The sequence below is a fragment of the Vulpes vulpes genome, chromosome 9 (genome assembly GCF_048418805.1).
Source record: "Vulpes vulpes isolate BD-2025 chromosome 9, VulVul3, whole genome shotgun sequence".
NCBI lineage: Eukaryota > Metazoa > Chordata > Mammalia > Carnivora > Canidae > Vulpes > Vulpes vulpes.
In genome coordinates, this window is record NC_132788.1 from 42245270 (window position 1) to 42273231 (window position 27962).

Genomic DNA, 27962 nt, shown 5'->3' on the forward strand with positions numbered 1-27962 from the left:
CTGCTGAGTGCATTCATAGCTCTGAGCCTTAAATAAAATACTGTTTAATCAAGAATGACCAGTAAATAAAAGTGAATCATTGCATACCATGTCCATTTGCATATGATCATGCAGCTTTCCTACCACTGTGGAGCTCATTGTTGGTTTTGCCAGTGATATTTCTTTTTTTAGTGTATGAAGTTCTCATTTTCCATGAGACAGACAGATTCTCCTATGCAATTATAGTATCCAGGATGGGAATCCATCCCATTTTAAAATAAAAAGACTCTGATGCATCCACTTTACAAGTGGGCTTCCTCTCTTGTGGAGAACCATTCCTCCCTTCAAATCAAAAGTCAGCCTGTGAATTATCCTCAGAAAAGGGAGGGACTCTAGTAAGAGACAGCTGAATATTACCTGCTAGAAGCAAAATGTTTTTACCTGGTCCATCAAAGAGCTCCAGGACCCGGGCCCATTTCCTGGTTCAGTGTTTTTCAAATGCCAGATTTTGACACACTAGTAGGTTATGAAATAAATTTAGTGGTTTGTAACTGGCATTTTGAAAAACAAAGTAAGATGAAATTTTAAAACCAGATTATTGCAAGGAGGAAGGGAAAGTGTAGCTTTGTGGAACTGGGTTCTGTGTGTGCACATGCGCCCACACACAACACAAGGTACCGTGGCATTTTTTAACAATGGTTCATTGACAAAGAATTTGGAAAAACACTGTTCTTATTGGTTATTATGGGGAGAGGTGGGTTTTTGAAATTACTCCCAAATACATTTGAAGTTGAAGCAGCAGCCACAACAATAAAAACGGGAAACATAGTGGGAGGTGGGGCAGTTTGCAGAGACCAGGAAGGGTGACAAAATCCTGGACTAGCTATACTACCTGTGATTACATTCTGAAAATGTGCCTTCAGCCAGAGAAACACAAGTAGCTCTATGTTGCCGGGCCAGGAAGTCCAAATTGCAACCTGGAGGTCAAGGTTATGCTGAAGCAGGTGGTCTGAGCACACACAGATCTGCCAACCTGCCCTGGCGCTGGTGAGAGCATCCTGAGGCATCGGTTGCAATCTCACTGCAACAGACAACAATGGTGTGTTTGAGAGAGTTCCACCTGTAGAGTTAGACAGACCTAGGCCAACCGCCAGCTTTGCCATTTACAAGCCCTTGCCAAACATTTCAAACCTCTTTGATCCTCGGTCTCCTTGTCTGTAAAATGGGCATAAAGTACTTTGTGATGTTCCTGTGAGAGTTAAGTACAGGAACCAATAGCAGGTGGCTTAATAAAGGTGAGTTCCTTCCATTTATCTTGTGTACTGATACTCCCACCTGCTACTGGGCAACAGAGAATGGACAGTACAGTAGAGGGCCGTCTTCTTTTCCTTATCCACCATAGTCTCAGTGATTGGTGCAGGGGAAAGAATGGGAGTGGGAAGAGGACCTTGCCAGAAGCCAGGCCCTGGGCAGTGATAGGTGGCTCAGGCAGCTGGCCCCCGTGGGGAACCGCCATTCTCCTACTGACAGTGGGGCTGAGGCAGTGACTTCCCTGTGACCTCCCCCCAACTCGGGGGCTGCCAATCACCACCAAATCCTGGTTCTCCTGCCTTGGTGCAAGGCCGAGATGGCTGTCATCTCAGCAGAATGACTTGTCCTCGACATTTGCGCCACAGACCTTTCTACTGGTTGAATTCCACCCATGCTCTACAAGCAACGAAGACACTACTGCAACCCATTCCCCCGCTCAGTGTGTAACCATAGCTGTGGCCTCCTTCAGGTAGAAGATCTCACAGCCAGCCATGAGGCTACTCTCCTAGAGATGGAAAATAACCACACGGTAGCCATCGCAATCCTGCAGGATGACCACCACCACAAAGTCCAAGGTAGCTACCAGCCTCAATGTGTATGGCCATGCGGGGTGGGCTGTGTGAGCCAAACCTTTGCGGCCGTCCTTCCTCTCTTGCCCCTTTTCCTGTTTTCCCTTCCTCTCCTTCCTGGTGTGTCTTTTTTGTTGCTTCCTATGGAAAGATCTAAAAATCCAGGATCCATCCAGGTAACTGCTCCTTCCCTCGGAAGCATTTACCCTCACACTTGCCCAGAGATGAGAATGCCGGGGAGCTGTGCCAGGGGATTGGGGCCAGATCCCACGTGGCATTCCCATGTAGCTGCTCTGGGGTTCCTTCTGCGCATCACAATTGTTCAGAGTTCCTGAGGTCACTCTGATGGGTCTCAAAGCCGGAGAACCATTACTCCAAAGTAGACCTGGAAATCCTGGATTTTACCTTGTCTTCTAGCATTTTAAAATAAATGGTGACCCCCATGTAGATGCACTTTCCCCACATCTGTGGTGTGCTCAGGGCCACAGCAGCGTCCAATTGGACCTGGGTCTCCACACCTCATACTCAGCACATTCCCCGTGGGCTAAGCGGAGCTCCAAATCTTTCTTTTTACATATTTTTGTAACTTTGGATTATCTTTCAATACATAGAGCTGTTTGTGGGTCATAATAAAAGTGACAACATTTAGTATTACTAAGATTTTTACCTTGTGAAAAAAGCTTTTTTACACTTTTGACATGTAAATGCATTACATTGGTATATATATTTTAGTTTTCAATTTCTCTCCCCACCTCACTTTTTCCCCTAGTTAACTGGTTGTTAAAGTGTATTTAAAGCAATTAAATTTAATAGATTAATAAATTTTAATAATTTGAAAGATACCATAAGAAGTTTTTTTAAAAAGTTGTATTTATTTTAGAGAGAGCATGAGTGGGAGTCAGAGGGGGTGGGAGAGAGAATCTCAAGCAGACTCCATGAGGAGCACAAGGCATGACATGGGGATCTATCTCATGGCACTGGGATCTATGACCCGAGCTGAAATCAAGAGTCAGATGCTTAACCGACTATGCCACCCAGGTTCCCCAACTTCAGAGGTTTTTTAAATTATTTCTAAAATTTTCTTTGTAAATAATATAGTCCACTGTGTGACAATCAATACTCATGTTTTGCTTTCCTCAAGCACCAGCGCCATCACCTCTGGAACCCATTAGTACATGAAAAGTCCAAGCTGGAGACAAGGGACAGTACTTCCCTGAGAACTACTTAAATGTATTACCTGTGTCCTAAGACCATGTCTCCCACTTAGAGTACCAATTCCTACCCTTGGTTGCATACTGGAACCACCTGGGGATTTTTTTTTAATAAATTAATTTTTATTGGTGTTCAATTTACCAACATACAGAAAAACACCCAGTGCTCATCCCGTCAAGTGTCCCCCTCAGTGCCCACCTGGGGATTTTTAAAAAATACTTATGTGTAGATCCTATTGCAAAGATCCTACTTTAATTGCTTTGGGGTGCATCCTAGGCATCAGAATTTTTTAAAGCTCCCCAGGTGATTCTAACATGCAGCAAAATTTGAGAACCATTGTTTTTGAGCACAGTATTAAACATGGGACAAGGTGTTATGACCTTAAAATAATGAAAATCATTATGGGTATATGGATACTAGCAATGATTTATACCATCTCCAGAATAGATTCTAACTTTTCTTTTTCTCTTGGGTTTTTGTGGCCCTTTGAAAATGTCCTAAGTCCATCACTGCACTGTAGGAAAATGGTCTCTAGAAAGGGAATTTGAAAAAATAAAAAAAATATTAAAAAAAAAAAGAAAGGGAATTTGAATGGAAATAGTGCAATGAACCATAGTGTTGCCTTTTGTTTCTGTATTTTCGTAAAAATAGACCTGGTAGATTTTTCTGATGAATGAAATCTCACTTAGACACCACATCCAAGGCACTTGAATTATACATAAATGTCAAGACAATGTAGGTGTATTTAATGATAGGTAAAAAATTTATTACCATGGTCAGGGCGATGCTTTCAATGACTATTAAAACTAATCATGTACACAGAGCCAGGTAGACCAGAAGCCTGCATGGCTTTATATCATTGAAATCTGCACAATTTTTCCCCCCAAATGTAAATTTCAGCTACAAACAACTGGATTTCTTAGAGACTTCCACCATCATTACTTAAAAGATTTGGGTCAATGGAAACCACAAAGTCTTTCCTAATTGCAGCTCATGCCAGCCAGGATAATTGCTGGCCTCCAGTGCTCTCCTGTTCTAAGCATGTGACCCTGGCTGATTAATGGGACCTTTCCTCCCTGCGGTTATAACATGAAAACAAATTGCTTGTGTAGCCAGAATGAGATGTGCTTCACCCAGCTAATAAGACTCTTTCCATCTGGAGGAATATAGAATCCATTCACTAATAACTCTTACATGACATCTCTTTCTGCCTAACTTGCAAATTATTACTGGAATGACACTTTTCACAGAACAGAATTGTTCCAAACTCTCCAAGAGGAACCAGTCCAATTAGTCCTTCCTTCTGTCTGAATGTCTTAATATTGAATCTTTGCTCAAGCAAATCTTTGACATCTGTGGTTTCCAGAGTGTGGCCAAGAGGCTACCAAGGTGTTCTTGCAGACACAACCCTGGCCCCTTTCATACATCCATTCCCCAGCAAGCCCAGGCTGGCATGATGGCGCTCACAACGACACTCTCCTTGGAAGGCCACCTTCTTCAGCATCCAGATTGCTGCTCGTGGTGGAAAGGAGAATGATTTAACACTGCTTATCCAGCTGCTCTACCATGAGGAAAACTTGGAGAATAGGTACTGTGGAGAATCCAACTAGGGCAGAGTGATGGTAGAGCAGGTTGTAAGAATGAGAGTGTGTGTATGTGCATGTGTGCGTGATGTGCTCCCGAGCACAATTGTGGTTTATTTTTATTTTTATTTTTATTTTTGAGAGAGAGAGGGAGTGGATGAGGCAGAAGGAGAGAGAGAATCTTAAGCAGGCTCCATGCTCAGCACAGAGCCCAACACAGAGCTCCATCTCACCTGAGATCATGACCCTAGCAGAAATCAAGAGGGACACTCAACCAATTGAGCCAGCCAGGCGCCCCTACATGATTGTAGTTCTGTTTGCTTCCGTCCCTCATTCTTCCCCTCTTTCCCTCTTTTTCCTTCTTTGTCCTATTCCCTTTCTCTTTCTTTCACTGTCTTCTAAAGAGCACTACATATAATTTCAAAGTATGGAGAAGTCTCTGTAGGCTTTAGTCTTCTATCTACCAGTATCCCTTATTTACCTACATCCTAAATCTGACAAAGTCTTGTTTGATCCTTTTCAAAAGACCAACTTAACTATTTGATCTCTTATCTCCAGAATTGATGTCTACCCATGAACTTGAAAAGAAAGAATTGGAAGAAAATTTTGAAAAGCTGCGGCTGTCGTTACAGGTTAATATGCATTCTCTTAACTCTGGTATCAAGATAATGGCAGCATCATTATGCCTGTCTGCAGACTTTCATCCAGCACCTACTGTGTACTGGATCCTGTACTAAGCATTGGAAAATAGAGGTAAATGAGACATACTCCTTGCCCTTTGGGTAGTTACTGTCTGCTCAGACAGCTGTGACCTAAACAGTGACAGACAACACAAAAGGTAACACATACTTACACCCAATGAATAATACCATCAGTGAGCACCACAGGAGTTCTGAGACACTGCTCCCTACTTGCCATGGTCAGAGGAGTTGTGTCTGAAGAAAAGGGAGGACTTGGGGAGGAGAACAGTCTAGGCAGGGGGGATGGGGTAACGGGGTTGTAAAGGACAAATGTCATAGGATATGTTCTGGGAATTATAAAAGGGGCTTTAATCACCTGGAGGTAGGTAAGATGAGAAGAACCTTCTTCGTCTTCCACTGCCAACCTGTGGAAAACATGGGTCTCAGAGGCTGGGGGCTGCCTGGCTTCCTTCTGACCTCCACGGGGAGAATGAAAGGTCTCCCAGATCACCCGCGTCTCCCTCCCGCCTTCTAGAGGCCCAGGCCACCCCAGCCCTAGGTTGGAGCTGCCTGGGAAGCAAGGGTGAGGTCGGTGGCCCTGCTTCCATTCCCAACTATGGCTGCCTCTGTTATAACAAGATTATTTGTTAAATATTAGGAACACGCACATCTGAAAGTTGTGGAAGGTGTTTATTAAAACTGTAATACAAAGGCGAGAATTTTCCTTCTTTGCTGGCGTACTTTCCCCTGGCAATATTCATTGTACAGAGCCTGCCCACCAAGACAAGAATCCAGGATTGTGGAGATAGCCAGTGTCACAGCTGTTGAATGTACTATTCAGAAGTTTTAAAATGGGAAACTGCCTGCTGCAAGCCCTCCACCGCCCCGATCCATTGATCCATGAATGGTCCTGCAGTAAGCTGGTGCAGTCCTCACATGGCTTATCTTTGGCCCATTAACCCCAAACTGCCTTCGTGTGCGTCCAGTCCAAAACCAAAAGAAGGGAGAGTTTTGCTTCATATGAGTCTTCACTCTGCTGCTAACATTAAACTGTCATGAACTGTATATATTTCAGTTGTAACTCTCCATGGAAAGAGTTTATTTGGGCTGGAGAGTATTTGGTACGAAGAGGACGGCATTGCTTAGGCCAAACCTTCTAAGCTCCTGGTGGCTAGAGAAACAGATCTGGGGCAAGAGATGTGAGCTTGGAGTTTTTAACTCCCCACTATACCTCCTCTTTCTAGCTTGGAAATCATGAACAGTTACATTAGCTCTATAAACCTTACTTTACTCATCTGTAAAATAGGGGCGATAACAATACCTTCCTCTAGATGTGAGCAGATTAAGGGCCTAGCACTAGGTTGGCTCATGGTAGATGCTAGTAAGGAGTGGCTATTGCTATGAAATCGTTTCTAACATTGTTACATTTCCTACTACTATTGTTACGTCATTGGTTAACCCTTGAGTGGCCCATGCTGGGCTGCATCACCAGCGGGGCCTTTCTGCCTCTTAGTTTGACTCAAATTGAAAAACAGTCTGTTTGGTCTGATGGCTGTGGCACCATTGTCTGCCTATGGATCTGTTTTGAGTAATGGTGAATAAGGCAGATAAAAACACAGTTTGACATTTTAGATCTGTCCCAGGTGGCATTGCCTGATGCATCTTTCATGGTTTTGCTTTTCAATGAAGGAGGAGAGACCTGAAAGAAATGCTTCCTCTGTGAGCACGGACGAGTTTGGTGTAGGAGCTGTGTATCATTTTTATAGTCATGTTCTAGAAGGTGACTGCAGCTATGGAGTGACTGTGTGCTGGGGCCCAGCTGGTGTTGCCCTGGGCTGGAATTTACATTCATCAGCTCCTGTGCGTACAAATTCCCACTGACAACTATAATGCCCTAATGCACCAGCACTTGGATTTAATGGCATGGCGGTGGGGGAGGGGGGCTTTTTTTGTTGTTTAAAAATAAAATTGGAAGTAACTGGAAACAAACCAAAAAAAGAGGAAAAGGAACCTGCCAAGGATAGTTTGCAAAACAAGGCCCTCTGATGAGATGGAGAAAGCAGGCAAGCCAGCACTTCATACATGACAGTGTTTTTATGTGGGATTACATGATTTACAACACCTAGCCCTTTATACGAGGGGGATGAAGCTGTTTCTTTGGCCAGAAGAGCTCTTGGGGAGACCTTAGTCCCTCCATTTTAATGTCACAGAAGTGGTGTCATTGGATGGAGACCTTTGGGATATTCTGCATGAATGAGGCATCATCTCTCACTGTGCTTGAGCATCAAGAGAAAGCTCCCTGCCCGGCATCCTTTGCTCACCTGCAGTGATCTGGCATTGCTGGGGTTGCAAGGGAGGTTGAGTGTAGTTGCATCTGCCCTGGCAGCCAGGGAAGGAGCAAGAAATAGTTCGTCCTTGGACATACCGTCATCTTGTCAGTGAGGACACAGAGAGCTGCTGGGGGTCTAGCCAGGCAGAGAGTCTAAATGGGAGAAAAGACTCAGCTCACATGACAGCTCCTGCCAGAGACATGCAGTCCAGCCCTGAGGCCCAGAAAGGCTGAGGGGAGGCCAGAAGTGAGCAGGGAGGGGAGAGAGCTGGAATGTAAGGTGGGGTGGGGGAGGGGAGCAGTGAGAACTGAGCTGGGAGACCAGAGGGGCTGAGCAGGAGGTATGTCAACACTGTGTCAAGTAGGCACTTCATCTTCATGCCAATGGGGTTTAACATGGTGGGGGTGATGGGTTTGGTTTCCACTTTAGAAAGCTCCCCCTGCCTCCAGCGTGAGGGCAGAAGACTTAGAACCCCGGCGTCAGGTCCAGCAAGGAGCAGCAGCGTGCCTCAGCTTTAGCTGGAGGGACAGGGACCAGGGAGCTCGTGGACACCAGGGACATTAGGCAGGTGGGATTGGCAGGACTTGATGACTGACCCCAAAATTAGTGTGTTTGGTGGTCGCAGGAGGGGTCTCAGGCAGAGAGGGGAGTCAGGGATGGTTCAATGGTTTATACACCAGGACAGTTCTCTGAAATGGGTCCTGTCCTCGTCAGGTCAGGGACTCGATGCCTCCCCTTCTCATAGTCGGCCTCCCTGAGGTGGGACGTTGCAGCATTGCCTCCCACCAGCCAGCTGACGTCGTCGAGGAAGCCTAGCGGCCTCCTGCTGGGAGGCCCCCCCCCCCCCAGCTCTCGCTCCCCGGCTCCCCGCGCAGGGCACTCCCTGCGGAGCCTCAACAGCGCGGGCCCCTCTGTGGAGCCCGGGGCACCGGCGACCTCAGCAGCCTCCGCTGCCCTGTGGAGAGCGGCCGGGGTGGGCGGCGGTCTCTTCCCAGCTGCCCGGGCCACAGTGTCTGCAGGCCACCGAGCTGGGCCTCTTGTCCTTCCCTCCAGGACCAGGTGGACACGCTGACCTTCCAGAGCCAGTCTCTGCGGGACCGCGCCAGGCGCTTTGAGGAGGCTCTGAGGAAGAACACCGAGGAGCAGCTGGAGGTAGTCATGCTCCCCAGGCCTCCGGGCTCCCACAGGGGCCTCACCCCGGGAGTCACCTCAGCAGTCTCCCCCAGAGACGGGACCGCTGTGTGGATCCGCTGCCGCAGTGACAGCTGGCCAGGACATGTCCCTGTCAGCACCTCTCTCCTGACACACAGGACAGCTGTGGGTTCTCCACTGATGTGTTCTTGCCAGATTCCACGGCTCCCCAGCCACGGCCCCTGAGCCCCCGCGACCCGCACGCCCTCCCCTCCATTCTCCCCCAGCTTGGGTGTAGGCTGGTGCAAGAGTCACCACCCATGCCTGTCTTAACAGGTTGAGGGGAGTGTTTTCCAGAAAAGCTGGCAAAGTTCCTTCCCTCTGAGGGAGGATTGCCAGATAAAATGCATGACACTCAGGTCAATTTGAATTATAAATAAGTGAATTTTTTAGTATAAGTGTATCCCATCTAATACTTATACTTAAAAAAAAAAAAAGGTGGTTTATCTGGAATTCATACTTAACTCAATGTCCTATGTTTTGTTGTTGTTGCTGTTGTTACATTTGGCAACCTTACTGTAGCATTTCTTTTCCTAAAATGCCTTTTCTGCTTTTTAAACCACTTTGCTCATTTCCTACACAAGGATACACCCCACCCCTACCCTACCCCTTGCCCAGCTCTGCCTGGGTACGAGGGAGACCTGTAAATCTCAATGTGTCTATTGAACCAAGTAGTCTGAGTCAATGTTAAAAGCCAATGTTGAATTTACTCTTTTTTTTTTTTTTTTAATTTTTATTTATTTATGATAGTCACAGAGAGAGAGAGAGAGGCAGAGACACAGGCAGAGGGAGAAGCAGGCTCCATGCACCGGGAGCCCGATGTGGGATTCGATCCCGGGTCTCCAGGATCGCGCCCTGGGCCAAAGGCAGGCGCCAAACCGCTGCGCCACCCAGGGATCCCGAATTTACTCTTTTTTAACCCATGAGCTCCCTTTTGGGGATGGGTTGGTGGCATCCTGCCACCCCAGCATCCAGACTTTTCAGTGGGTGATGGCTTTACCTCTCTTGTTCCCCAGAGAGCTGGATTTCTTATAGCATTTCCAGTGGGAAACCAATGCGTATCTTTATCAGAGAAGGCTGTGAGTACGCTCACACTCACGCCCCCGTGCCTACTGGGAAACTTGTTACAGAAGGCTAGATTTAGCTGAACTCATGGCACTGGTGGATCCTGGACTTTGCTGGGACCCCTGGTAAATAGCTCTTGTTCTCTGCTGTTGTAGATTGCATTGGCTCCCTATCAGCACTTGGAAGAAGACATGAAGAGTCTGAAGCAGGTATTAGAGATGAAGAATCAGCAAATACACCAGCAGGAAAAGAAGATCATTGAGCTGGAAAAACTGGTGAGTCAGCCTGCGTCCTTGGGAGAGCCCCAGGAACCTGAATGATATGCCTTACTGTCATCAAGATGCTGTTCACAGAATTCAGAAGGTGGACCCTTCCCTGTCCAATGCCTACACCTGAAAATGCCAAGGCTGAGTCTCAAGATCTTTCTTAGGAAGCCAGGAATTCTGATAAGGAATCTGAGGTGGCCTCATTTTGTACAACTGGGGAACCCTCCTGATTCCCACCTCCATTCTCCATCTGCCACTCCTCCCCTGGGGGAGTGCTCCTTCCTCCTCCTCCCTGCAGGTGATAGGTGGTAAGCCAGTATGAATGGAGCATCACTGAAGTGTGCCAGGCTTGATGCAAAGCACTTTACGTGTGTTTGTTCTTTAACTCTGACAGCCATCCCCTGGAGCAGGTACTGTCGGGAGGCTCCTTTCATAGTCGCAGATGCACACGGAGGCCTAGGCAGAGGCATAAGGAGAGCCAGTAAGTGGCTAGGCCCAGGTAGGAGTGCTGGCCCAGTGCTCCACATTCCGGCTTTCACAGCCCTCTGCCTCCTGTTCAGCCCAGCCAGCAGATCTTTAAGTTGCCGTCTTAGTAATTAATCATCTCGGCTAACTTCTAAAGTCCCTGCTTGTTTCTGAAATATCCCTCGAAGCTGGTTTTCCTAAGCCAGGGGCTGATCTAGGCCTACCTGCTGGATCTGGCACCTCCACTTCTTGCAGACATCTCATACTGTACAGGTGCTTATCAGGTGGGGTGGGGCAGCCTGCCGTGTGTCTGTCAGTAACCAGCATCCAGGCAATGGTGACCGTGTGGCACCTCCCAATGGCCCAGAGCTTCCCAGCAGCGTCAGAGTCCTGCCATGCTGCCTGGCCCACATGGAGACCGACGATCCTCCTCCTCCAGGCCGGACAATCCACATTCAACTGTCTGATCACCCACAAGTCTTAGGGTTTACTCAGATGTTTTTAGCCATGTTCCAGACATTCTGCAGGCCTGCATGCTTTCTCCTTCCAGAAACCTTTCCTGGCATACAGAAAGAACCAATTTAATCTCTTCCCATTTCCTGGGAGCAAAGATGAAGGCTGTAGGGAAGTGCCCTGCTGGGAAGCTGGGACAGAGTCCAGCCCTTTGGCTCTGACTCCTAGTCCTCTTCGTGGAAGGGCAACAGTTTTCCTCAAAGATTGACGACCCAATAGTGAATTTGTCATTTGCTCTTCAAAAAATAATTTATTTCTGAATTTATCTTAGAGTAGAACTGTGCTTCTGCAAGTCCCTAGGGGACACACAGAGAGAAAAGCATAAATTGTAGGGGAATAACAACCAGGGGAAAATGTTATTTTCTGATCATGTTCCAAGCCCATCTCAGGCTTCGGCTTCCTGGCTGGTCATACTCTCAGAAGAAAAAAATGTGTTCACATTATTTGTATTTCTATCCCTCCATTAATTCAGAATGTCCTATTGTGCATACATGCCAGGCAGGGATGCTGATGCAGCTCAGTTGACCGTCAGGGAGAACCAGGGGACCCATCAGCTAAACTAGGACCCAGGGGTGTTCACTGATCTCTGACAGCTCACCTTTGACTGCCTGGGCATGCCCTGGAAGAAATGTATTCTACACAGAAACCGGACATATACATACACACACGTTGTATAATATACGTAAAAAATATTTATATCTAAAATATGTATAACAATAATACTTTTACTACATACAGTGCACTCTGGTATTTTCTGTTTTATTTTGTTTTTAAAAATACACTCACATCTAACTTGATTTTACAACCCATTGTAATTTGCAATGCACTATTGTTTTTTTTTTAAGATTTTATTTATTTATTTGAGAGAGAGAGAGAGCATATGTGCACATGAACAGAGGGAAGGGCAGAGGGGGAAGGGGAGGGACAAGAAGACTCTACACGGAACACAGAGCCTCATGTGGGGTGCACTCCAGGACCCTGAGATCATGACCTGAGCCAGAATCAAAAGTTGGACACCCAACCCACCAAGCCACCCAGGCACCCCACAAAGCAATGTTCTTGATAATCCTCCAAAGCCCAGAAGCCAAGGGCGCTGGCCTTCTATATTTGTCATGGCCTTGCTGAGAACCTCTTAACACTGCGTCCTTTGTAGGCGGAAAAGAATATTATCCTAGAAGAAAAGATCCAAGTTCTCCAGCAGCAAAATGAAGACCTCAAAGCAAGGATTGACCAGAACACCGTTGTCACAAGGTAGGTGGGCTTGGGTGTCTGAGCCTAACAAATCAGGTGTCACCTACAAAGTGGCTTTGCTCTTGAGTTTCTTTGGGGACTCTGTTCTTGTCCAGCATCCAATTTATCTAATTCCTCTGTGCTGTGAGGCTTCCCCACACAGGCTCTTGGCATTTTACATATGAAAAGATGAATAAAACACACCACTGGGACCTCCTGGCCTGTGCCTGGCTCTGCATATCAGTGGTCCCCACTTGGGGACAAATGAGTGAAATTGGCTCATATGTGCAGGAGAGGTCTCCAGTGCAGCTGGGAGATGGAGGGCTTTATTTCTGGGGGGTTTGAAGGAGTGCCAGCTAGATATTCCCAGGCAAAAGACAAAACCCTCATGAGCTGAGCCTGTGCTCCTTAGCTCACAGCACAGACCTGTGTAGGGCCCTCAGCTGCTGAGCTGTCATCCCGGGCCAGCCTGCCCAAGGCCATGAAGAGCTGGCCCTGGCCAGGGGATGGCAGGGAGTGAACAATCCAGTGAAGCTGTGTAGTCGAATGCAGATCCTCTGAGTAACACTGTTCCCATCTCCATCCCCTGCTCTGATGTGCTACGACTTACAAGGAAGGATGTGGGGGTCCCCCCTTCTGCTGTCAGAGTAGAGTGAAGCAGTGTTTAGGCTTGATCAGCCAACTGGAGCTCGTAGGCAGACCTTGGGTTCAGTCCCAGACTGCTGCAGTTAAGCAAGTATCGCAATGAAGCAATCACATGAATTTTTCCCAAATGAATGGTTTCCCGGTACATATAAAAGTTAGGTTTACACTATCCTATAGTTTACTAAGTGTGAAATACCATCATGTCTAAAAAAGCAACATGCATACCTTAATTTAAAAATGCTTTATTGCTGAAAAATGCAAACCACCATCCAAAGTTTCAGAGAGTCATAAATCTTTTTACTGATGGAGGGTCTTGGCTCACTATCAGTGGCTACTGACTGGTGGGGGTCAAGTTGCTGAAGGCTGGAGTGTCTGTGCCAATTTCTTAAAACAACAATGAAAGTTTGCTACATCGATGGACTTTCATAAAATATTTCTCTGTAGTGTGCAATGCTGTTTGATAGCATTTCACCCACAAGTAGGATTTCTTTCAAAACTGGAGTCAATCCTCTCAATCCCTGCTGCTGCTTTATTAGCTAAGTTGATGTACTACTCTAAATCCTTTGTGGTCATTGCAACAGTCTTCATGGCATCTCCACCAAAAGTGGTTTCCATTTCAAGAAACCACTTTCTTGGCTCATCCATGAGAAGCAGCTCCTGATCCGTTCAAGTTTGATCATGAGATGGCAGCAATGTGGTCCCATCTTCAGGTCCCACTTTGATTTCCAGTTCTCTTGCTGTTTTCACTACATCTGTAGTTACTGCCTCCACTGACATCCTGAACATCTCGCCTCCAAGTCCTCCATGGGGCGGGGGTGAGGGAGAGGACACCAACTTCTTCCAAACTCCTGTGAATGTGGATAATTTGACTTCTTCCCATGAATCATGAATGTTCTTACTGGCATCTTATAATAGTGAATCCTTTCCAGAAGGTTTTCAATTGACTTTGCCTAGATCCATCAGAGGAATCACCCTCTATGGCAGCTATAGGCTTACAAAAATGTATTTCTTAAAGAATAAGACTTGAAAGCCAAAATTATTCCTTGATCCACGGACTGTAGAATGGATGTTGTGTCAGCAGGCATGAAGACCACATTCATCTTGCAGGTCTCCATCAGAGCTCTTGGGCGACCAGGTGCATTGTTGGTGAGCAGCAGTATTTTGATAGGAATCATTTTTCTCTGTAGCAGATCTTTACAGAGGGCTTCAAATATTCAGTAATCCATACTGTAAACAGATGTGCTGTCATCCAGGCTTTGTGGTTCCACTGATAGAGGATAGAGTAGATTTTGCATCATTCTGAAGGGCCCTAGGATTTTCAGAATGGTCAATTTGCACTGGCTTCAACTGAAGCCATCAGCTGCTTTAGCTCCTAACGAGAGTCAGCCTGTCCTTTGAAGACTTCTCTAGCTATGAAAGTCTTGATGGCATCATCTTCCAACAGAAGGCTGTTTTGTCTACATTGAAAAATCTATTGTTTAGTGTAGCCGCCTTCATGAATCACCTTAGCTAGACCTTTTGGGTACCTTACTGCAGCTTCTACACCAGCATTTGTTGCTTCACCTTATACCTTATGCTCTGGAGTTGGCTTCTTTCCTTAAACCTCAGGAACCAACCTCTGCCAGCTTCAGACCTTTCTTCTGCAGCTTCCTCACCTCTATCATCCCTCACAGATTGAGAGATTTAGGGCCTTGCTCTGGATTAGTCTTGGGCCTAAGGGAATGTTGTGGCTGGTTTGCTCTTCTCTCCAGACCACTCAAAGTTTCTCCATATCAATAGTAAGGCTGTTCCACTTTCTACTCCACATGTTCACTGGAGCAGCACTTTTAATGTCCTTCAAGAATCTTTCCTTTGCACGACAACTTGGCTGATGTTTGGCACAAGAGGCCCCAGCTCTCAGCCTACTGAGGCTTTCCACACACCTTCCTCACTAAGCTTTTGGTTTAAAGTGAGAAACGTGCAACTCTTCCTTTCACCTGAGCACTTAAGAGGCCATTGTAGGGTTATTCTTTGGTCTAACTTCAATATTGTTGTGTCTCTGGAAATAGGGAGACACCCAAAGAGAGGGAGAGGGACCGGGAAAGTCTGGTCGATGGAGCAGTCAGAGCACACACAACATTAATTGATTAAGTTTGTGATCTTATACGGATGTAGTTCATGGACCCCCAAAACGATTATAGTAGTAACATCAAAGATCACTGATCACAGACAAGCATAACAAACATAATAATAATGAAAAAGTTGGAAATATTGCAAAAATTACCAAAACGTGACGTGAAGATGTGAAGTAAGCAAATGCTGTTGGAAAATTGGCACCGGTAACCGTACTCTACTGAGGGCTGGCACAAACCTTCAGCCTATAAAAAATATCTGGAAAGTGCAGTAAAATGAAGCACAGTAAAATGAGGTGTGCCTGCACTTTGTCCATGAGGATAGAGCTCTCTCTGTGGGACCCATGCCTGACCCCTGACCCCTTACTGAACTGAACTCCTTCTTGGATCCATATATGTCACCCTGTGATGCACATGCACACTCACATATGTACTTGTGCTTCCTGTCACCCACAGGTGTACACAAGTGTGCATGCTCCCAGACTTGCGCGATCATGCTCACTCGCATGCACACACTCTTGTGTGCCCGCCCCCTCAGAAGTCACACACATATACTTGCACACACTCACACATATACACACATACACACATTACCTCCGCAACTGAACTCATGGTGCTGGCATTCTTTCCCACCCCAGAGGCTCACGGGAGAGACTGTGCCAGGGCAGCAGGTGTGTCACCCACCCTGCTCAACCTGAGCCACCCCAACCCATGCCTCCCCTGGAAATCACAAAGGCACCTGGCCCAAAGAGCAAGTCCAGGCTTTATCCAAGTGAGCTGGCTTCCTAGGCTGAGTCCGTGCAGCTACAAAATGCCTGTGTACTCATCCCTGTCAGTTCCTCATTTATACAAAATGCAACAAAGCAAGCAACTCACACTTGATGACAGCGCAGGATGCATCGATCCCTTTTTCATTTAGCATCCCTTATCAACAACCATTAATTGAGCATCTGTTGTGTGCCAGACGCCAGGCTGGATGCTGGGGATTCAAGGAAAGTGGCTCTGGCCCCTATCCTCGAGGGCTCTCGGTCCAGCAGTCAGGCAGATGCACAGATCAGCATGTGCAGCAGGGGAAGACGCTTGCTCTCATGGGGACCCGAACCAGGGCCAGGGAGGCCAGGAGGTGTCCTGGGGCTGACGGCACTGTCCCTGTGCTGTCCTTATGGTTGATGGCCACTATCTCTGAGCCTCCTGCGCAGCACACCCACACTAGCTCCCCACTTCCCTCCTTTCCTCTTTTGCCTTCAGCATTTGCTCTGTCCGGGGACAGCTAGGGCCTCCCCTGATGGGGCAGAGGGACTGTGAGGGAACCGATGTGTCTGCATGAAGCATGGAAATCACACTTCAGCCCATGGGGCTTGGTCTCTGTGGTCCCGTTGGTCCCCGAGCTCCCGCAGGCGGCTGCAGCCTCCTCCCTTGCCCCGACCCCCCTGGCCCGGTGAATCTCAAGTTCAGTGCCTTCCAGCAGAATCGCTGCTTGATTGTTTCCTGTTCTCCCCATGCAGACAACTGTCAGAGGAAAATGCCAATCTGCAGGAATATGTGGAGAAAGAAACCCAGGAGAAGAAGAGATTGAGCCGAACCAACGAAGAGCTGCTTTGGAAGCTCCAAACTGGGGACCCAACCAGCCCGGTTAAACTCTCGCCCACGTCCCCCGTCTACCGTGGCTCCTCCTCGGGGCCCTCCTCGCCCGCCAGAGTCAGCGCGACGCCCAGATGACCCGCCCAGCGCTTCCACCCGGACGGGACGGTCGGACAGACGGACGGAGTCTTGACCGGGGGCCGCCCGGGGCTGGCCCTGCGCGCATGCTCAGTAGCTGCATAGCTGCATCCTAAGCAAAGTCCTCTTCTGATCCTCATATAAGACTGTCCTGGTGTTGGCACTTAGGAAAGTGTAAACGGTAGTGTCTGATGTGCAAACGTTTGACCGTAGTTAGAGCCAAAAGAAAGGAAGAAACTCCAGTTGTTCTTGAGCAATGAACTTTCACTGCAGAATTTCAGGTTCGTTACAAATAGCTCAGTTTTGAATATACATTGAATAATCCTTGTGTACTGCACCGATATGTGTGTATATTTAGATATACGTATATACACATGCAGCGGTTCTGAATTGCATTTTTTATAACATGAAGTGCTGACATATTTTGGTGAAGGTCAGCAGTTTTCTAACTTGTGCCTAAGAATTATTGGGATATGAAAATGCATTTCTATCTAGCTTCCCAGGAATATTTCTACCCAAAATAGAAAAAGGAAAAAAAAAAAAAAGATAGAGAAGAAGCGCCTTTCAACCTACCACCAAGTGGTACTCTAACACAAACACCAGCGATTTGTGAACAGTAACTGCCTTTGGAACAGTCAGCTTCTTAGTCAACATGATGTGAGGTCACTATTATTCCATTCGCAAGTTTTACTTATTAATACTCCTGTCGTGAGTGCCTAAGGGATAGCAGTGGGAAATCCTGAGGGGTTTAGCGGTTTGCAGATGCTTCTCACGACAGTGAATCATCTACAGTCTTGTAAACACAAGATTTGCTTTTTTCCTAAGTGACATCTTAGAATCCATCATTAAACTACTACACCCTTGGGAAAATATGGAAGAACATAACCTTCTGGAGTGAGGGTGAGGATGACCTTGGAGCTGGCCAAGCCCATCCGCGCTCTGTCCTCCAGAAGGAAAACTGCTGGTAGGATCTGTATCTTGATTGAGCACAGAGTAGGAAGGCATCCTCTGGCATCCCATGTGGTGTGCTCCAATGTGATTCTATAAATGGTCAACCCACCAAAATATGACCCTCAGGCCCCCACTTCATAGACAACCATCCCCCCTCATCAGTTTGGTCCTATAACTCAACCCCATAAGTGTACATTGAGATGGCTCAGGGGTTCTTGCAGGGGCTTCCAGAAAACTGACCCTTCCATCCTGGGGGATCACTTTGCAGCTGTGCTCGATCATCACATGACCTCCCACAAAGCCAGGTGTATTTTCTGCCCCATGACCAAGCAGTACCACAGCTGACAGCGGTCCCTTCTCAGGCCCAGGAGGTTCTTCCAAACAGAGGAGCCCAATGAAATGGTCAGCCAGCAGTCCCTGGCCCCTGGACTGGCATTTGTCTCGGAAATAGTAGAGTTAGAATGTGAAAGCTCTCCCTATAGTGCTGTGGAAGAGTAGGAGCATGACACACAAAGAAAGACACAGTTTTTTAACAGTTGATATGATAACGATGGTGACGATAATGATGCCTTTGTTTCCTGTTTGTGACAAAGACCCTGCACCTTTTCCTGATGGCCTCTCGTAATAGTCCTGAGTCCAGGGCTGCCTCTGAGCATGCCCCAGGCGAGCAGACTCATGCAGGGATGCTCCTTGTGCCAGGAGCCATGGAACCAGGAAGAAACGACCCACGGGAGGGGCCACCTTGCCCGCGGCCCTGCCTGCTGGGCACCTGTGCAGCCAGCCTGAAGACAGGCCTGGTCTGCATTCTTGGCATGAGTCAAGCTTGGGCTTGCTGGCCTCAGGTACATCTCATTTCTAACAAACCTCCCAAGGTCTTTGCCCATCCTCGGGACATACACGATAGATACTCATTGAAGAGACATGTCTTTTTTCCTTTAGTGGCTCTGCATGATGTTGTGATATTGAGTTGGGCATTCCATTAGAGTAGATCGTGCCACGTTGACTAAATACACAAGTATTTATTCTATTAGCAGGCACCACCTGCCAACAGTCATTTGGCAGTAGCTCGGCTCTGCCCCTTAGGAACTGCTTCCATAAGGACACCTGCTAAATGCAGTTACACAGCAATACAGATTTCAGTGTTAACGTTAGAACGTGCTACAGTGTGTTAGCCTATTGCAGTCAAAGTCGTAGTGATGTTAGAACTAAGTAACCCCTCACTAGGTGGACTAAAGCTTTGCCCTAACCAGCCCTGCCCTTGGGTACTTGAGCTAATTCCCACATTGCCCTGGCTTCATCCCTTCATCATCATGGGTTGCTCCTATCCTGAAACATGAGGGCTGGCAGCCGCTGAGCCCCCTCTTCACTACCCTACCCCCCCCCCCACACCATTAGAACTGGGACCTTTTGACATGGAAGTCTCCCTCCATCCACCCCTCAGGCTGGAGTGGTTTCCACATCCAGATGCTGCAGCCTCCCCACCTGCCTCAGACCCACCAAACCTCACCAGCCTCTTCCTGGTGTTTGAGACCTGACTGTGCCCTGCACCCACCCTTGCCTGCCCAGCACAAGCTGAATGAGGTTGTGAGTGGGCCGGGTTTCAGGGGAGGGGAGGGGGCTGACGGGCTGGCACACATGGTGATTATTTGAATGGAGTCACACATTATTTATCTGGCCCCTACAGTTTCTGTGTTACATATTTGTGTTTGAAGCATATTAAAATTAACTTGAGGGACTTGCTGTGATATGCACTTGATGTAACTGTCAGCCTGGCCCTCCCAGGCTTCAGGAAATCCCCTGCTGGGGATCCAAGGCAGGGAAGCAGGGAGGTGTTTTGCAGGCTGCGTTCCCTTTCTGCAGGTACCAGTGTCAGCTGGTTGTCACTCACCAAGACCCACTCTCCCCAGACCCAGCAGGTCCAGGGGTCCCGCAGCTGTCTTCCAGCCCAGATCCCAGCAGCTCTGCCCTGAACCTCAGAGAGCATCAAGGCTCCACTCTGCTAGGCCATCTTCCAGAGGCTGGGCGGGCTAGACTCAGTTCGAAAGGACACAACACATGGACTACAGTCCTTTCCCCATCGATTTCACATTCAGGCCTAAACAGGTGTATGTTTCGACTGCAAAGAGAGCTTGGTATGCCCTAAATCCCATCAGGATCATCACAGACAATGCCCACAGTCACAGCAGGTCTTTATCATGAGCTTTTTCCCCCAACGGGGCGGGGGAAATAGGGTACAGGGAACACAGGACCCTGGAGAGCTCTGTAGGCCTCCCTAGAATACCTCAAAGTGCAGCCAGGACACTCATTTCTACCTGAAAGCACTTGCCCCCATCTCACCCACCTCAGGTTGTCCAGCCTGACACTGCAATGTCCACATGGGCCTGCCCCTTCTTCGGGTTACAAGGGAGACCCAGTGTGGCCAGCTTTCCATGCTGGTTTCGCAGGGCATATAGGAGTGGAAACAACTTGAGACTTAGGCAAGCCTGCCCCCCAAACAGTAGCTGAACAAAGAGACTTTTGTGGATGACAAATCACTTCGAGGCACCTCAGGACCTGAGAGGAACACTACAGATCCCCTCTGAATCACCCGCACCTCCAGATTGTTGACAATGACTATATGTTTACTAAATGATTTCCTTGTCAACCTGTCCCAACCTATTAGTGTCTTTTGGGATGTCTTGTGCCCTCCACTTGTATAATAACCACTTTCCATTGTCCTTCCCCCTACACATGAGGTAAACAAGGTACAGGTCAGCACCTCCACTTAACCAAAGAGCAGACTGGTGACTTGCCCCTTGGCATGTGCAGGAAAAGGGGTTAAGCGCCAGCTTCCTCCTGTCTGCAGAGAACTGCGTCCCCTCCCACAGGTAACTTGCAGCAGACAGAGAACTTTGGTGGAGACTCTGTCACTTCCAGTGTGCCCAGGACCCTGGTACAGCCCGCCACTCCCGCATGGGAGAGGTGGATCATCTCATCAAGAAGAGGGCAATGGAGGAGTTAAGCTCAGGTAGAAACAAAGCTGAAATCACCCGCCTGCTATTGGAGCTGAATGCTCTTCTGGTGGCTGATGCGGCACCGTGCAGCATCGCTGTCCTGCACGCTGTCACAGCATCTGTGTTCTAGAGTCAGGGTCCTGCGCCCTGGAGAGTTTGGGCCCAATACTTAACAACAACAACAAAAAAAAAAAAACCCACCGAAGGCTGGTATGCTGTCCTGGTTGTTAAAGGGAGTTCATTCATTTAAATTTGCTAAATCTCTTAAAAAAAAAAAAAAAACAGGTTGCTTCTCTTAAACTTCTGGAAACAAAAACAGGACACTTGGGGTTTCTGAGCACCAAGTATAATTCTCCCCTGTCGGCGTGGAGGGAAGAGGCGCTTAGGAGGTGCAGGCCCATTCGCCGCCCTCACCGCGCCCCGAGTTTCGCCAGGGCCGCCAGCCAGCAGGGGTGGGCGGTGTGCAGCTCTCAGCTGGGCCCCCTGGTGCACGTGACCTGGGCACAGGCCGGGGCACCCACTCCTGGGCCCCGAGCAAGCTGTTCTTGCACTGCTGCTGCCTGCAGAGCGGTTTCCTGCTTCAACCGCGCCCAAACTGATGTGGCAGGGCTGTTCCCGTCCCCGCCGCGCCACCCACCGCACTGTAGGGAGGACAGTAACTTCCCGGCCTCGAGGCGCGGAAGAGCATCCACGGGGGGTCCGGCCTGCAGGACGTGTCTTCCCGACTCGCACCGGATCCCCGGGGTCGGGCGCAGACCAAGTTGGCCCAGGAGCGGCCTCAGGAGCAACAGCGGCGCCTGCTGGCGTCACGTCCTATTCAATAGCCGCATTTACGGCCCGGTGGGCAGCCAGAGTTCGGTAAAACGAAAACGATTCCCTATTGAAGAGGGGCGGGCAGGGTCATCCTCTGGGCCTCCCAAGCGCCCGGGCTCCGGGGGTCGTGCGAGGCCGGGCTGGAGTGGGCAGGCCGCAGGCGCGGAGGGGCTCCGGAGGATCCCCGGGTGCTGCCAGCGCCGAGCTGGGTGAGCGCAGCTTTCGAGGCACCAGAAGGGTTTCGGGACCAAGCCGGGAGGGAAAGCTTGCTCCCGCGGCTCCCCGTCGGGCCCCGCGCTCTGGGCTCGGCGGAGACGGGGCTGCGGGGGCTCCTGCCGGCCGCTGGGCGGCGCTGCGGCGCCGTGGGAACGGGCTCCGCCGCGCTCCCGGAGGTGGGGCTCTAAGCGCGCCGCGCCCCCAGCCCGCCGCCACCTGCCCTCCCGGCCGCTCCCCCGCCCGGACCCGGGCGCTCCCGCCCTGGGCTCTGGCCCCGCCAGCTGTCAGCAGAACCTCTCCCGGAGAGATCGCCCTGGGGACGGGGGGCTGGGGGCGACAGAGAGGCCTCCTGCCCGCCTGCGGCCCCGGCCGCACCGCACACCGGCCGCAGGCACGAGACCCGGCTGGGGAGGACTTGCTGACGGATTCTGCTGTTGCGAACTCGGGGTGAAGCCGGCCGCTGCGTGTCCCCCCGCCCCGAGAACACGCTAAGGTTAGACCCTGTGGGGGGGGGGGGCGGTGGCAACACCCTTCCCAATGCGATCACCAAATCACAGCAGGGTAGGGGCCGGAGTTGAGGCCACTGGACTGAATCTGCCTCCTGTGCGAGAGGACGCTCCCCTCCTCAAGCGGGGTGTGGTGGTGGGGTGGGAGCAGCTTCAGTCCTTCCCAGCCCCATCCTGACAATCGGTGCCTGTGGAGGAAGTGCGGGGCTGAGGTGTGCGTGGCGCGAGGGATGAGCAGCCTGAGTCCTTGGCTGCGACTTTGGTGGGAAGATGTCGGGGCTCAAACCCAAGCCAAGTCTGGAAAAAAGAGGTCCTCGGAGGTAGCATGAGAGGATCCTAAATGAGGGCTGGGGGACTCCCCGGTTGAGATGCTAGTCCTTGGAATGAGGATTTGCACCTAGTGGCCAAGGGAAAATGAGGCACTGCAACATCTGGCTGTGGGGAAACAGGAAGAAACTAAAGAAGCAAAGGGCAGGATGTGGAAGTCTCTGTGGGGCAATGACAAGCTTGAGGACCCTGGCCGAGAGCTGCTACAATTCTTGAGATCACACTGTACATGCTGAAGCCATATACAGAATTTATTAGAGTTTGCGGAAGCATGAGATAATGTACCACAAAATAATTTGATTTTACAACATATAGTAGGGAGTTGTCAACATACTGTATTGTCAGCAAGAATGGGATACAGAGCAGAGTTTCACATTTTTTAAAAGGCGATGGACATCTATGCTTGTCCTTAAAATAAAAACTAGGACGGGCCAGCAGAGATAGCCTGGTTTGCAGTGGGCGTCAGAATCTAAATCTAGTATCACAATTATAAGAAACTATAAGAAAACTATTAGAAAAATAGAACATCAAACAAGCAAAAAAATATTATACAATTTTACATAATAAACACAATTCTCTTATCAATGGCTCCATGATCAGTAGAAGGAAAAGTTTACTGGAGAAACCACAGCTTTTCAGGTTTGATAATAAACCAGCCCTCATTGCGGTCATCACCTTCTGTGCTTCTTAGACCCATCGACACTGAAAGGCACAACTTAAGCGGGAAACTCACTTTAAATATATATTACAACTTTTCAAGTGGGAAAATAAGTCCCAAACTTAAAAAAGTCTGTCCTCGAGAAACACAAAATCATATACCTTGTTAATTACTTAACAAAGTCAAGTGCATCTTCCTAGCCCTGCTTCCTGACCCTGCTGGACACGCTCATACCCTGAGAAAATCAATTGGTTGGACTTCACAGCCGAGATCTTTATCTCATGTGGGTTTTCAGCCGGCGGTTCAGCACGCTTACAGGGTCATCCAGGAGGGTTCCTTGAAACCTGTGCCCGGAGACCTTTGGCCAGTCCCTGTCCCTCTTGAAAGAGCACTGCCACTCAGTGAAGCAACGGGCACAAAAAGACTCTATCAAAGTCAGTTAACATTTTTTTTTTTTGCCTTAAAAACCCATTAAGAATCGTGATGAAATGTAGCTTCTTGCACACTGGATCGATAAAGCATTTCATTACAAAAAAAAAAAAAAGGGTCCACAAAATGTGTATCTCACTCTCCCTAAGGAGCCTTACATACAATACTCTCATCATGATGCCAAATGTATACCTTAAATTATATATAACAGTCATACGTAACACATTTAGCTCCATCTGCTGGCAACTCTGTAATAGTCCCACACAGAAGCACACAAGTGTCGCACACCTGTGCCCAGCAAACACACCTCTCCATCCGTGCTAGAGCACATCGGTAATGGGGCCTGGCACCAACATCCCCTACTCCCGTCTTCATGGTGATGACTCCTGGGCGCCAGCAGAACAATCAGCTTTTATGAGATGTGTGGAAGTGGGACATGCAAATCAGAGGAGCTGGGTCCTGGCACAGAGCCAGCAGGTATTCCATTTGGCGAGGCCCCTCAAATGCCCGTAAGCCTGCCTACGCTCTGGCCGGGGCCTTTACAAGGCATGTCCACACTCACCCAAGGAATTCAGCCTCTGACCCTGTGCTCCTAGCTGCAAGTGTGGTGTTAAGCCAGAGGCCATCCTGTGCAGACTACAGAACTCCGTTCAGAACACCTGCTCAGTCGTGGGAAGAGAGCGTACGGCCCAGTTGGCACCTGCTGCCATGCGTGAAGCCCAACAAACAAGGGCCAGGTGCCTCATCCAGGTATGGGCACAGGCTGCACCAAAGGTGCAGAAGGGGGCGCGCCAGAGCCGCAGGAACCCAGGCTGGGTGAAGCCCCCAGAACGCTGCAGTCACCTGAGGACACAGGGCAGGCAGGACGCCTGTGATACCCCAAGCCCAGTATCAGCACATGGGACCAGGAGGCTGATCTGACAGAAATGACGCAGTGGAACAAAACCACAGTAGGGGAGCTGGGCGGGGGGGGGGGGGGGGGGGGGGGGAAGGGTTCTGACAATATCGATTTAGCAGTCTTTCCAAAACACCCTAGGAAAGATGGCACTACCCCCATCTCCCTATTGGTTTGGAAAAACAAATAAGGCCCAAAGTTAGGCTGAAAGGAGGTGAGCTGAGGGGTGTGCAGAGGCCCACTATCCCCCCGAAGTCCTCCCTCCTAGAAGCAGGCTCAACCTCATTGGCCCACAGGGTCTGACTGCTTCCCTGGAGACCCCCTCAAACCCTTCACTCTTCAGCAGAGCTCCTAGGGCTCCACAGTTCAGTTGAGTCTTTGTGAGTCTTCAAGGGGTCACAAAAATATGCAGAGTGGGGACACTGCAGGAGGCGGGGAGGGGTGCTTACTTGACACAAATGGGTCTTTTCCTATGTGGGTATTTGGGGCTGGACCACAGATAAAAGCAGACACATTTCCAAAGGGTGTGTGTGTCTCTAGAAGTGTGGAATTTCTGATGATGTAGGAAAATACTGGCCAAGCCATGAAACAGAGAATCATATTCTTGCTTGAGGGCTACGGATGCCAACTGTTGGGTGCTTCTGGTGGTTATTTCTTGCCTGCACACATGCGTGTATGTGCCTGTGTGTGTGTATGTGAGTTTATTTGGGGGGAAGGAATAAAGAATGGGATAAGAAAAAGCTTATCAACCGTGGGGAGACTCACTCCAGACACCACTCTTTACATCACCGCCCTCATACACAGAGAACTTTTCCCTGGCAACTGCACAAAAGCTTCTCACTAAAAGCACAGTGACCATGAGAACTATTTCTCTGTGGAACCTTTAGGTGTCTTTTTCCAAATGGGCGGCTCCTGCCCATAATGGGGGGAGTGGCAGGGCAGGGGCTTCTCACTACTAAGCTGGCGAGCCTACTGGAGGCACTTCCCACTTTGGGGGAAGGGGGGATCCTGATGCGCCAGGAGCTTCTCATTCTGTGGGATGTTATCAGGAAAACATACCTTGTCAGTTGGTAGAAGGATACACGTTGCCAGCTGAAATGTCAACTGTATGCACAGTCTATTGTATGCTGTCTTGCACAGAAATTTCAGCCAGAAAAAAGGAATTAAAGTAAAAAAGAAAAAAATTCTCTCCTGCACTTTTTCTCAAATACTCTCTTACCCTCAAGTTCTTTTTGCCTATGTGGAAAAATAACAGACTAATGAAGCAAACAAATAGCTAACAAACCCTAACACAGCAGACGACCAAAACCCCAACAAAATAAGTTAATAGTTACCAAAATATTGTACAGCACCAATCTACATAAATTTAAATACCTTTCTTTGGAAACCCGCACTTGGGGCTCTTATGCTCTTCCCTCTGTAACATTCACAAATGACAGAATAAAGCTTCCAGCAAACAAGGTGTTCAGGGCCTTGGCCACCCACCCCCCAGCCCTCCACCCACCACTGCCATTTGGCCATTTCACAAATTCTTGCAATTCTCTCCAGACTTACTGAGGGAGATCAGACAAGTGCCATCAACTTACCAGGCTTCTTTCTACCAGATTTGTGTCAAAGACCAGGGAAGAAATGGGAGTCTGAGCTTCAAAAGCAGCATTTGCATTTTCTGGGGTGTCCACAGGCCTTCCCCCACCCTCACCTCCCTCAGCATGGGGCCCTTCTGTCTCTGGAGCCGCAGTCTAATTGGAAGGAAGACTCTGTCAGCATTCTTGCTTTCTCGGGCCCCGTCCTCAAAGTGTGTGTGAGCCACAGAGTGCACCAGCATATGGGAGGGAGCACACTGTGTACAGGGCCCCAAGCTGGCTCCTCGACTTACAGAAGCGGGAGGTCCGGGGCAGGGTGATGAACCCAGATACAAACCCCAACATTTGGACAACAGATAACGGCAGGGACAGCAACATGACCCCAAATTCTCGTGTGCAGACCCCATGCTCAGAGCAACACACTGAGCAATATTTGGCCATTTTTCAAGTTAACACTAAGTGCCAACTGAACTTGGAGTGATTCACAGACGCTAACAGGAGGACTCAGTGTGATGATATGTGAGAGGGGGGCCACACAGATGATGTCAGGGCCGGCCACCATCACCTCAGAATGAGTGGATACCTGCCTCCAGAACCTCATAAGACTCAAGAAACTGACCTGTAAGCATCAGAGGGCAGGATTTAGTGATTGGCAAAGACCCACAGAAAACAGTGCTCTAAGCTCTGCTAATCTAAGGCCAGTCCCACATGCACACAGGGCCACATTCCAGTGACTTGGAACCCCGGGGTGTGGGTGAGAGATCCCAGAAGCGGCAAGTGGAGGAGGTATGGCTGAAGGACATCCCCTGGAGCCCAGGGACCTCGGCCCTCCTGCCCTGTTCCCACAGCAGTGCCCCCTTCTTCCTCACCTGCCCCTAGTACTAAGCATGCCCGGTCCTATCAGAGAGTCAGAGCAACGCCCCTGCCTGGGAGCAGGCGTCAGGGAGGGCTTACAGTCCTAATGACTTCTGGAAGCGATTCAGAGAACAGGAGTGGGAGAAGGAAACCAGTCTGACTCTTCCTTTTTAAAGTATACTGCTGTCCTTTGGCTCTGGGGAACTGCTGGGGACAGACTGTTCTGGAGTACTTGTCTTGCATCTACGGTTGGCCTCTGGGGCTGAGTGGGGAGATGGCTACTGAAAGTCTGGAGTTTGGATGTTTTTAATACCAGAATGGTCCCTGGGGAGGGAGGCCTGGCTTCTCAAAGTAACAAGAGAAGGTGACCTCCATTCTGCCTGAGGACGCAGCAGCACGGGCACGGAGCTGGTGAGGACGGGAGCCGCTTGCTTTGTTCAGAGGGATGTCAGGAGCCACAGTGGCCAGCTGCAGCCAAGTGGCCCCCACCAGGGAGCTGTCAGAGGTGACTGGGACATGGTGCACCTGCCGCGGAGCAAGTCTAGGCAGGACACACGGGTTGTGGGCCGAGGCTGCATTTCAAGTAGCTGCACCTTCTGCTGCATTGGGGCTCTGTAGATGTGGGTGGGTCCTGATGCACTGGTGGGGGGAGCGAGGTGCTCCCAGGACCTCTGCGGGCATCCCTCGGGCTGCTGCCACCCCTGGGATTAGGGCGGCGTGTCACTTGCAATGGTCCAAATTGCCATCAGGAGTCCTTGCTTGGTCAGTGGCCAGGGACGCCTCCTCGCTGTGCCACAAACCATAGCCAAAGTAGATGATGAAGCCTGTAGGCCAAGAGCAGAGACCGGGTGTGAACAGAGCAGGCTG

At 49.3% G+C, this 27962-nt stretch overlaps 2 protein-coding genes across 28 annotated transcripts in view; one reads left to right on the forward strand and one right to left on the reverse strand.

Moving 5' to 3' along the window:
* The window catches only part of MTUS2 (microtubule associated scaffold protein 2), a 575555-nt gene extending 558307 nt beyond the window's left edge, over nt 1–17248 (forward strand). For 11 of the 18 annotated variants that reach the window (XM_025996724.2, XM_072719894.1, XM_025996726.2 and 8 more), the window contains 6 exons: nt 1760–1865; nt 5213–5286; nt 8718–8816; nt 10076–10195; nt 12318–12415; nt 16656–17248. In XM_025996724.2, coding sequence (XP_025852509.2) covers nt 1760–1865; nt 5213–5286; nt 8718–8816; nt 10076–10195; nt 12318–12415; nt 16656–16869 — 711 coding nt within the window. In that variant the 3' untranslated portion in view covers nt 16870–17248. The remainder of the gene's footprint in view (nt 1–1759; nt 1866–5212; nt 5287–8717; nt 8817–10075; nt 10196–12317; nt 12416–16655) is intronic. The other 7 variants (XM_072719901.1, XM_072719900.1, XM_025996727.2 and 4 more) reach the window with 1 other exon arrangement.
* Nucleotides 17249–22905: 5657 nt separating this feature from the next.
* SLC7A1 (solute carrier family 7 member 1) overlaps nt 22906–27962 on the reverse strand; it is a 79856-nt gene continuing 74799 nt past the window's right edge. For all 10 annotated transcript variants that reach the window (XM_072719908.1, XM_072719910.1, XM_072719907.1 and 7 more), the window contains one exon: nt 22906–27919. In XM_072719908.1, coding sequence (XP_072576009.1) covers nt 27816–27919 — 104 coding nt within the window. In that variant the 3' untranslated portion in view covers nt 22906–27815. The remainder of the gene's footprint in view (nt 27920–27962) is intronic.